This window comes from Nymphaea colorata, chromosome 4 (genome assembly GCF_008831285.2).
Source record: "Nymphaea colorata isolate Beijing-Zhang1983 chromosome 4, ASM883128v2, whole genome shotgun sequence".
Lineage (NCBI taxonomy): Eukaryota > Viridiplantae > Streptophyta > Magnoliopsida > Nymphaeales > Nymphaeaceae > Nymphaea > Nymphaea colorata.
The window spans coordinates 17,597,698-17,608,624 of NC_045141.1; the positions used below are offsets into that span (position 1 = coordinate 17,597,698).

The 10,927-nt window shown below is 42.7% G+C and overlaps 1 protein-coding gene across 1 annotated transcript; it reads right to left on the reverse strand.

The window, feature by feature from the left end:
* Positions 1–971: 971 nt before the first annotated feature.
* Positions 972–6,162, reverse strand: LOC116252521 (protein SUPPRESSOR OF MAX2 1-like). The gene is made up of 3 exons (XM_031626836.2): positions 4,418–6,162; positions 3,017–3,320; positions 972–2,930 (listed from the first exon to the last, which is right to left on the reverse strand). The coding sequence occupies exons 1-3, from the start codon at positions 5,626–5,628 to the stop codon at positions 1,239–1,241; spliced, it is 3,207 nt and encodes a 1,068-aa protein (XP_031482696.1). The 5' UTR covers positions 5,629–6,162; the 3' UTR covers positions 972–1,238.
* Between the last annotated feature and the right edge of the window lie 4,765 nt (positions 6,163–10,927).

Genomic DNA, 10,927 nt, shown 5'->3' on the forward strand with positions numbered 1-10,927 from the left:
ATTCTCAAGCTCGAGCCGAGTCAAGGTATTCTCGAGCTTGAGTCGAGTTCGAAGTTTCATTAGTCAAACCAAACTCGAGCTGACAAAAGTCTGTGCTCATCAACTCGGCTTGACTCATGTTCACCCTAAACCTGCCGATGAAGCCGTAGTGAGGAAATAAAAGATGTGAGGCTCCATTCTGGAACTTTAGCATAAAAGTGAGCCTTTCACGTGAAATTTCGTGCTTTCTTTCGTAAATAGTGGCATTAGGTACTCTGTCTGATCTGATCTGATCTGATAAAAGAAAGGAAAAAAGAGAGGTGTGTTTGTTGAGAGAGGACAAAAAGGGGGTTGATTGAATCGGGCAACCACTCCAACTCCTCACTTTTATTATTTATGAACCTCATCTCATCTGGGGAAGGGCGAAAAAAAATCTCACACCTTTTTCCCTTCATCTTTTGCTTTTTTTCTTGAAACTTTCAAAAGGCACACTTTCTGCACCATGCTGCCCATTGCTTGTTTGCTCGGAATCATTGCATCTCTCTTGCTTTTTGCTTCCTTGCCCTTTTCTCTCGCTCCAACTTAACCTTTTTCACTCTTTTCTGTTCTTCTTCCTTCCTCCTCTTGAAAGAAGTGCGGAAAGAATGCAGAGAAGCATTCCTTCTCTGCAAAAGAAGATAAAAGAAAAGGCCTCATAGTGCGTGTCCGTGCCTAGAGACAAGAGCTGCATTTGCCTCTCTTCCGGAGGTCCTCCTCCTCTCCTCTCCTCCTCCTTTTTTGCGAGTCTTCGACGTCCAATCATCATTCATACATGAGTTGTATTATTTATCGGTCTTTCGCCGGAGGAGGACTCGGCTTTCATCTTTGGACAATGAACAATTGCACTAGGGTACCTTAATATTTTAATATTTCTTTTTACCGGCGTGACTGACTGACATGTTGACGCCTGCTTTATATGTATTGACATGCTCGAGCTTGCTTTTTTTTTAGTATTACAGAATGGTTCTTGAGATTCATATATTAACATAAGGATAATAGACAGAGGGGGGATGACTAATGAGGAATGAGTCATCTCAATGATTAACAACGTAAAAGAGGTGGCTATCCAAGTAATTTGCAGTAAAGTTGAGCATATCCCGACCCCACTCATAAATGGCAAAAGCACGAACCCGTGTTCCCCGCCGTTAAGATTCCGCGAAAAGCCTGACACACCGCTGACCGCCGTTGCCTCTCTGTCACACCGGCAGCAGACTACCTCCTCAGCTCCGGCAGACCGGAATCTTGCTTGGCAGCCAGTTTCCTGCTGCCGGCAGTTCGACGGGGTCGTCGGATCCGGAGAGCACCAGCCGGACGACGGCGTCCCCTTCCGCCGGCAAGCCGCCTTTCAGCTCCCGGAAAACCGGCACCAGCACCCGGTCCGCCCACTCGTCGACTTGGTCGAGGTCGCTCGAGCTCGGTCCGAACCACGCCGAGCCCAGCAGTTGCTCCACCACCTGTTCGTCCACCTCGAAGGGCACCCTTCCCACGTGGCAGGTGAATCTGGTGCTCAGCGCATTGGAGATCCGCTTCGACAGCACCTCAAAGTCGACCGGCTTGAACGCGATGGCCTCGTCGGCGCGGTCTACCATCTCCTTCATTAGCCCCGGCGGTTGCCTGAGTGCAGTCTCCACTGTCACGTCGCTCGAGTCCCGGGAGCCGTGAGAAGCATCGACGACGACGTTGTCATCGGCCATCAAATTTAGGTCTATCCCCCTAGGCTTCCGGGTAGCCTGACTTTCTTCCTCTTCGAGCCACGCCGGCCGCCGTTTTCTCCCAGTGGCTGACAGGCTGCTGCTGATTGTGAGCTGCAGCGGCCGAAAACAGGTAGCTGCAGCTGCCAACTTGTCTTCCTTGACATGATCGGCGTCGGGCGATTTGCCGCCGAGGCTCTCCGGAAGCCACTCAGCGGTCAGGATGAAGATCACGCTGCCGAGACTCACCTCCCGGCCATGTGAATCCGGCAACCTCCCCTTATCCATTGCTCGGATCAGGTGGCCGTGGATCAGAGAATCGGCCTGATCAATGTCCTCCAGCACTACAACAGAGAAAGGATTCCGTCTAACGGCGTCAGCTATCCGGTCCAGCACAGTGCGGCCTCGGAACCTCGGACCAGGTTCGTCGTCTTCGTCCTCATGATGGTGGCCGTTGTCGGCCAGACCTAGCCGGATGGTCATCGGCCTGTTTCCGAACACCAATTCCGACAATCCGGCTGCCATCTTCTTCTTCCCGACCCTGTCGGGGCCGAGGAACAGAAGCCACGTATCGCCCTTCAATCCCATGCCTCTCTGTTTTCTCTCACTGGAACGGCTCTTGGTGACCACAGTAGCGACCGTAGTCGCAGCTTCTGTCTGCCAACTAACCGTCTGTGTAAGACCCTTGAAGAGTCTCTTGAACGAATCTGCGTCCAATGGCGAAATCTTGGGGTTATAGACGCCGGAAACTGTCTGGGTGGGTGTGCTGGCAGTCAAGTCCTTGGGCCTGTCACTGCGCGCGTCCGTGGCAGCATGCTGGACTGGTGGCAGCTTCGGCTGACTGAGTACAAGCTCTGTTCTTACTGGACTTGCCGGTGGTGACTTCGCCGGTTCTGATGACAAGGTCAGAGTCGCATTTGTGGTGGTGCCTAATTGAAGGCTAGTGTTTCTGCTCGCCTGCAATTTGGGTTGTAACTGAGGCCTAAATACCGAATTCGAGTTACAGACACTGCCGAAGGCGCTGCCGTTGCCGGAAATCTGAGAACCGAGCAAGGGGGAGGAGATCTGAGAACCGAGCAAGGGGGTGAATGTAAGGGAGGATGGTCTTTCCGTCCCAATAACAGGATGGTATCTCGGATGGAGGCGACTACAAGTTTCATTCCATTTCTTCTGCAGTTCCTCTGATTTCTGCCTCCAAATTTGGTCTTGGTTTTCTTTCTTCTGCAGCAGAATAAAATGGCTGTAAGAAAGAAATTCTTAAATCATGAAGTTATGGAGAATTCATTCCGTTTATCGAATTTTATTACCGTAGATTGGTCGTTTGCCTTCAAGTTCTCCGATTTAGCAAGCTGCAACCACTGTGGCAATTGCTGCTGGCTTTGCTGCTCTTCTTGTTTGGCATCTGAAGCCGATTTCTCGAACACATCGGCCACGAGCTTGGCAAGCTCCTTCTCATAATTCTCCATGCAGGAAGGACAGCAGCTCATCTTCCGAGCCGAACCCGAATCACCATTTTCAGCCAGCTTTCTCGACAAGAAAGGATTCCCCTGGAGACCTTTGATAGGGGAAAGTGACTCCACGGAGCTACTGAGAATTCCATTGCCTCCAATTCTGTAATATTCCATGATAGAATCAGATGAATGAAAAGAAACAATATACAAACGACAAATTGCATGGTATAAGACGGGGAAAAGCAAAAGGCTATGACCAAAGAACAGGCAGGAATATACACTAGAAAGGGAACCAGGGATCAACTTGAAATAGTAGATAAGAAAATATCAGACTACAGAAAGAGACTAGCAACAAAATTCTGTAACGAGTAAAACAACAGAAAGAAGCATAAATGCCACGAAGAAATATCATGGAAGATCCAAAAGTAAAGAGAACATGATGCATCCCATAGGAGTGATCCATGTAATAGAAGTCGAAAGGCCCCTGCCTGAATCTCACAAAACCTCAAATGTAATGAAGGAAAAACAAATTCTTTTTACGTATTAAGGAAAAAAAATTAGGGGGAGATCATATTCTCGGTTGATTTCATTAAGGCAACACTAGAGAGCACTGGCAGAATGAGAAATTTTAATTAAGGGGAGACAAACATGCTGGAATAGTTAAAAAATATAAAAACGTAGAAGAAATTTCCTTTTATTCATATGGATTTTCTAAAAACTTGAAAACATAGAGGGATTTAACTTTTCCCCTAGTTTTCTTGAAATGAATTTTACGAAACAAACTAAAATATGATACAATCTAATGATTTGAATAAGAACAAACAAAAAGGTGAAAATTGTTTAGGTTTTTATACAAACCAAGAAACAAAAATAAACAAAAGAAAATCTAATGTTAATAATAATAAAAATTATGCTTTTGACTAAGGTGAAATAGCAGATAGAGTATTTTCTAGTCTTTCTTCGTATATCAAAGAAAAAAAACATAAGCTAAAAGTCCAAAACTATGTGCAGTAACGTTTAACAATATTGTTTAATAGAAAAAACTGGTGACATGTATACCCTTTTTTTCTCTAATTCCCTAAACAATGTTTTCAAAAGCAAAACAGGAAAACAAAAGGTAAATGAAAAGTTTTTAAAAATGAGAAGCATTACATGATCCTAATTTTTCCTTTTTTTCTTTCTAATGTCCTAAGTTTCAGTGGGGCCACTGTGAGCGAGAGAGAGGGAGAACAGGGAGAGAACAGAGAGAGATGGTACCTCTGAAACAGTCCAGGATGAGGAGACCTTGCAGCAATAGGAACGGCTTGCAGATCCCATTCGTTCTCCACAGTGGGGTGATAAACTCGGCACCTTATGTAAGTCTCACACGTTGCAGTCGCCATTAACCAGACCTTCCCACCCTCGCCATGGCTACCCAACAGCTTGGCCATCTCTGAAACCACATCCTGGACTGGCCCGGACACAGAGACGCCGAAAGAGCCGCCGCCGGCCTGCTCGACCAACCACCTGAGATCGCCGAGATTCAGAATCACGCCGCCATGGCTGCTCATCTTGCTCTCAATCAGGGCACCTAACTCCTTGATCTTCGGACCGATCCTCCCTCTCTCCTCCCCCTTCGCCGCACACATACTGGACAACTCTTTCTCCACAGAGATAACCTGGACTTCCTTGAGGACCTCCCCCACTTCCTTCCTCTCAATCTTGAGGAGAAGCTCCTTCATTACTGCCTCGGGCTCGTGATCGCCGACAAGAACCGGATTCCTCTTCTTCGCTCGCTGTAAAATATCCACCAACTTCTTGACCTCCTCCGCCCTCTGCCCACCAACGGGCCGGTCGCCGACAATCGAAGCGGAGGCCTGCAACCGGGGATTCAAATACGAATTCCGCATAGGGATCGGCCGGTGGGATCCGAGCGAGAATCCGGCCGGAGAAGGCGCGGCCGGCTGCGAATTGGAGGGCGAATTGGCGAGGGTCTGCTCGATGGTGGCCTTGACAGCAGGGCTCGAGAAGCTCGCCTCCCTCATAACCCTGCTGACGCTAGGATCGTCAAGAATGGATATGACGAGCTGCTCCAGTTCGACCTTGACGGCCAGGAGCGGCTGCTGCTGCTGCTCCGGGCAGCCCCTCCGCTGATGGGCCTGTGCCCGCTTCAGCGCTGCCATCAACGCGTTCGAGATCGGAGGCTCGGCGACATGGGACAAAGCCGACCCCGACGCCGGCAGGCGGTCGAGGGCAACGGTGAAGCAGAGCTCGAGGGCGCGGCATTGAAGAGGGTGAGAGGAATTGGGGTGGGACCGGATGCAGGCCTGCTTGAGAAACCCGGCAGGCGAGGACAGCAGAGTGGCGGCGACGTGAAGGGGAGTGGTCTGGCTATGGCCACGGCGACCGGCGTCTGCGATCGAATGGTTGAGGACGCTGGCCGCTTCCGGAGTGAGCGTCTGCAGAATCGTGCTCAGTCCAGCACGCATGGTCGGAATCGATGCGTAACTCGGTACCCAAGTCTCTCTACACCTGACGAACCAAAAGGAAGAAAAGGAAATAGGGTCTTCTTCTCTGTCTCTCCCTAATCATAGCTGGTGGTATTATCTTCTTCACCTTCAGATGTTAGAAAAGCTTCAGAACCATCATCGATCCCTCATCTGCGAAACACTACAATTCTTTCTGCTTTCTTCATCCTCCCTCCTTTCCAAACACCAACTTTCTCTTTTGCCCTCAATACATCACAGGAACCAACAAAGCAAACTCCCTTCCCTTTCCCAAGTGGGTCAGCTTTTATCCTCCTCGGTGGTTGATTTTTCTGCGTCCCTGCTTTTCGTGTGAACGAAGAAGACTTCAAACTAAAAGTCGACGGCTGCTGCTCATCCCTCTCCGCGTAATTCCTCCACTTCCACTCGCCCCCCAACGAAAATAAATACGTCCAAAACGGCAGAGAGGAAAATAGGAGAGGAACAAAAATAGTAGAGAGAGAGAGAAAGCAGGATAGATAGAGACAGACAGTGAGAAGGCGAGGAGGAAAGTTAAAAGGAAGGGAGTCGGAAGGAAGATGAAGTTCTCTCTCTCTTAATCTGCCGGGGCCAACGTCATTGTTGCTCTAAAAGCAAGCATGGTCAGTCCATCCTTGTGCCATCTCTCCTTGTGACGTAATAAACTCTTATACTCTTCTCCCCTCACCAATTGAAAATGGAAGAAAATCATACAATGCAGGTTTTCTGTTTAAAGCCACAAAGCTACTTTAAGCCTTTGATGTGACAATTTTATATACATGGTTGATTACTTAAATTTGAGGAATGTTGAGAAAACTTAAAAAATTAAAAAAAAAAAAAAGCATATGCAAACATCACAAAGTGTTTTTAACAACATTAACATTTGTTGTTGTATTAAAAACAGTAGCTAAGGTTTTTGTGGTGACTATTTTCATTGATCAATTGCAAGTTTTAATCAAGTGGCAAGCATTCAAATGGTTTGGATGCTGGAAGTTCTTGAAGGTTAAACAATAGTAATCTATTAAAAAAAGTTGCCACAGCAGCATTTCATGGTGCTTCTAATAATAGATTATAATGTGTTCAGCAATGTATTTTTAATTTTTATCCATTTAACAGCATTCGGTATTTAGTAGGTTTAGATATATATATATATATATATATATATATATGGATGCTATATGGGTGTAATTTTAAATATTGAGCACATATATAATCAAACATCCATTAGGAAGGGGTTAATGATAGTACTGCAGTTCACATTCAAGGGGGTTCAAGGTTCAAAAACAATTGTTATAGTCACATTGCAATGTATTATTCTTAGAAACGGTTAAAAAGCAGCGAGCGTGACACTCAAATTGATAGTTATACAGTAAGTCTACTCAAAACATAAACTCAAAACAAACCAAAAACTTAAAAGGCATAAAGGTCTGATCTGTTTGTTAAGTAAAAAAAAATTTTAAAAAAAAAAAGAAAAGAAAGAAAAAAAGAGGGCAATGGAAGGCCTGTCAGGTAGCGGCAATTAGGTGGGTCCCCTTATTGAAATTTATTTACCAAAATTGACGCAAAACCATGAGATTGGTGGGGCCCCGCTTCGCCTTTTTTTTCGTCGGTCTAAGCTAGCTACCAGCGATCATTCACTTTATTGCCATGCTTTGCATGTGTGATTGAGCGTCAAATTTGAAGCGACACAACCATCGCTTATCCCACCAACAAAGACTCCACAAAACCACTTTTTCGCCTAATGTTAAAAAATATGTATACATCTACAACTAAGATCCTCACCTAAGCAATCGACTTATATATATATATATATATATATATATATATATAAAAGGCAATTTTAACCACCGATATACTTGAGAAAAAGGAGGGAAGAAAAATATGATATCTTAGTTATTTAATACTAATTCAGATCTTTTTATACTCACTTTTTATTCCAAGCGTCCGTGAAAACAAAATCAGCGTTCAAGATCATTCCCTTTAAATATAATATAGCACTTAAGGATCTAGCTAATACAACCATGTCTTCCAATAGAACATAAACCTAAATCCCGTTATGCAGCTAGGTGTGGCTTTTGGAACCGAATTCATACACTTTTATTTTTTTGCTTACACAAAAGTCCGACCACCGGAAATTGCTGGGAGTTAGATTTCCGGCCTTTTTATTAACCAAAAATTAATATGTTAGCTAGAAATTTGTTTTCATGAGGCACAAAATATATAGTTAACAAATTTTCAATCGACCTTAAGATAACGACTGAATCTCGTGGAACTGTCTCATATAACTAACAAAATTTCAATTGGCCTTAAGATAATGACCTGAATCTTGTGAAACTGTCTCATATAACTGCGACACATATCAAACTTGTGAATTAAGGTTTTTGATTGGATTCAAGGAAGTGGATTCCTCAGGCTTCAACTAACCCCCAACTTTTTAAAGAACAAAGGGAGAAAAGTAGAAGACTTAGTTTAGAATATTAGGTTGCGTAGATTCAGATCCGATTAAAATAATTGAGCAAAGCAAAAAGGTGCATGAACCACCCTCTTGTATTTCAATAGCGACTCCTTTGTGCTTTTGCTTTTTTCTTCCCCCTTTTCTATAGGATCTCATATGTCTTTATGCATGAAAATACTTCTCGTTCCTCAAATCCGAATTTTAAATTTCAGTATCTGACGTATCAAACATTCCAGGCAGCCTTTCATTCCAGAGTCAACTTCTAGAAATAGTTTTTTTTTTTTTTTCTTTCTTTCTTTGTCCGATTTCTTGCAAAAGTGGCTTAGTGATGCAGGAGATGGGTAACATAGCGCATGAATTCATTGAAATGAGAGTTTACTCTCATTAAGTGACCTAATCCTCAGAAATTTTCTCAATATTTAAAAAAAAAAAATTGGGTAAAGAATTACCCAATTAAGTACTGAAAGTGAAATTAGTCTTTAAGTTTTTCTAAAGGCTACACGGCTTTGAATTCAATGACCAGCTACGTTTTTTGTTCCTCCAATTAAAGGAAGCCTTTAATAAAGCGCCGTGATTTTTTTTTGAACAATTTCAACATCACTACAAGTCATGGCGCATGAAAATATGTGAACATTAGATGCTTGGTACGGCTTTGATTTTCGTTCATGGGGGGTCAAATTTTACCACTTGATTTATTTTGTATGTGAACTTAAAAACTTACTGTATGTGCCTTGACTTAACATGAGAAATGAATTAAAATACGAAAAAAATTTCAATAGAAGAGGACAAAGTTAAGTGCAACGTATTGGTGAATTTAAGGACGTCATTTCCGCTGATCATTAAAAGACGTCGCTATTTTCAATTTACTTCAAGGAATTTCATCCATACTTATTGTAGGAAGAAAAACATGTGAAAAATGTACGTGGGCGTCCTGAATCTTGATTTTCTCTTCCACTTTTTTGAGGGACGCGCATTCGCTTTGAGTCCCATCACAATGTTCTAGAACCTTTCTGCAAATTAATTTACTTATTTAGCTCCTTTTCACATGTGTTTACAAGTTTTTGAGACATTTGCGAGCAATGAAATTGATGATCATGTATATTTTGTTTTGGCTTCATATTTTTGTAGTTTTATTCTTTGTAGAAAAGGGTCCCTTCCATTTTCTAGCATGCATGTGGGCGTCTTCTTGTTCAGATTACAAAGCAAAAGAAAATTTTTGTATGAAAGCACGCCTCAATCTTGAGTTGGGATATCAAATCCTGTCAAATCGCTGTTGCGAGTGGCTGAGCCACATGTTTGGTAGGTTTGGGCAGTTGCCTACACCAGCCTCACAAAATTTCTTTATTTTCGTATACAGATATTCAAATATTTGCTGGTTTACGTAAATTAGTGTCTCTAAAAGTATGAAAGCTTTTGGATTGGTATTCCTCGTTGGGTACACTTGATAACTTCTCTCTCTCTCTCTCTCTCTCTATCTATATATATATATATATATATATCAACTTCCCATTACCGAGTATTGGGTATCGAGTTGGAGTTGTCAATACCAAATTAACCATTTGAAAAGCTAATTAAAGAAGAACAAAAAATTATAATATTGTTATGCAAATAACACAACGACCCACTAAATTTTTTTCAATAAAATTTTAAAGAAATCACCTTCATCCTATTTAACATTATATATTTTTAATCACATAGTAAAGTGGTAAAAGCAAAATGTGACACTTAGTAAAGTGGTAATAGTTTTTAAAATTTTCAACATTTGAGAAGACGCATTGAGTTTGAACTTATTTTCAGTCAAAACTTGACAGCTACTCCTAAATTTTCATAGGAGCAACAACGTCGAACATTTTTTTAGTCAAGATTTGGGAGGTACAAAGATTTCGTAGGAGCCTCAATAAAAACCTAGGTGCCTATACCTCTAATTTGGACATTTTTTGATTTCGATAAAAAGAACTAATCTAAAGGGCACAATATTTTTTTACTACTCTATAGTTTTATTTGTACATAAACATGTTTCAACCTTAAAGAAAGAGGATCGCCCCTCTTAGTGGCGTAGCATAACTGGTTTGACTAGCAGATTGGTAGAAGAATGGTCGTTAGTTCAATTCTTGTGGGTGTTATTTCTCTGCACTATAAAAGGGTAAATGTGTGACACTCTGATTGATAGTATATTGTTCTCCACTCTAGTCTTAAAGCAATCAATCCTGAACCCCGGAGGTAGAGGATGAGGCGCTGGAAATTTGATTAAAGATGAGTGCAAAAATGTAAATCAACAGACAGAAGCTCTTATATGTAAAGATGGTACTTGACTCGATATATTTCAAGGTTTGAACCCTGCATTGCTATGAAAGAAGAATTAGACTCAGACTCGCTTGCTTAGCATTTAAAGGTCCTGTAAACAGTAAAAATAACTTCAAATGAGGATTATTGAAGCGATCAAATACATGCAGAGAGTGGCTTTACCTCTGCTTTGCATAAACAACTACGTATATGAAAAATTGAACGGTGCCAGTCCATCTGATCAGGGGTGGAGGGAGGAGGAGGGCCACCTTAGGCCATGGCCCCACCTCAACCAATCGAAAAAAAAAAAATTACATTGAAAAAATTAAAAAAATTTAGTTGCGCCATATATTGTTTGGATTCAAATTCAGTTGGGTACTACCCGAATCCAGAAGTTGAACTATTGGGCTCGCATGCATATGATTAATACAACCAGCCCCACTATGGCAACTCCTCATGTCTAGTGCACAAGCTACGGAAATCTCATCATCGAGCCCTAGTCTAGCAACATGACCACATGTTAATGTGTCATTATAGTGATGGTGA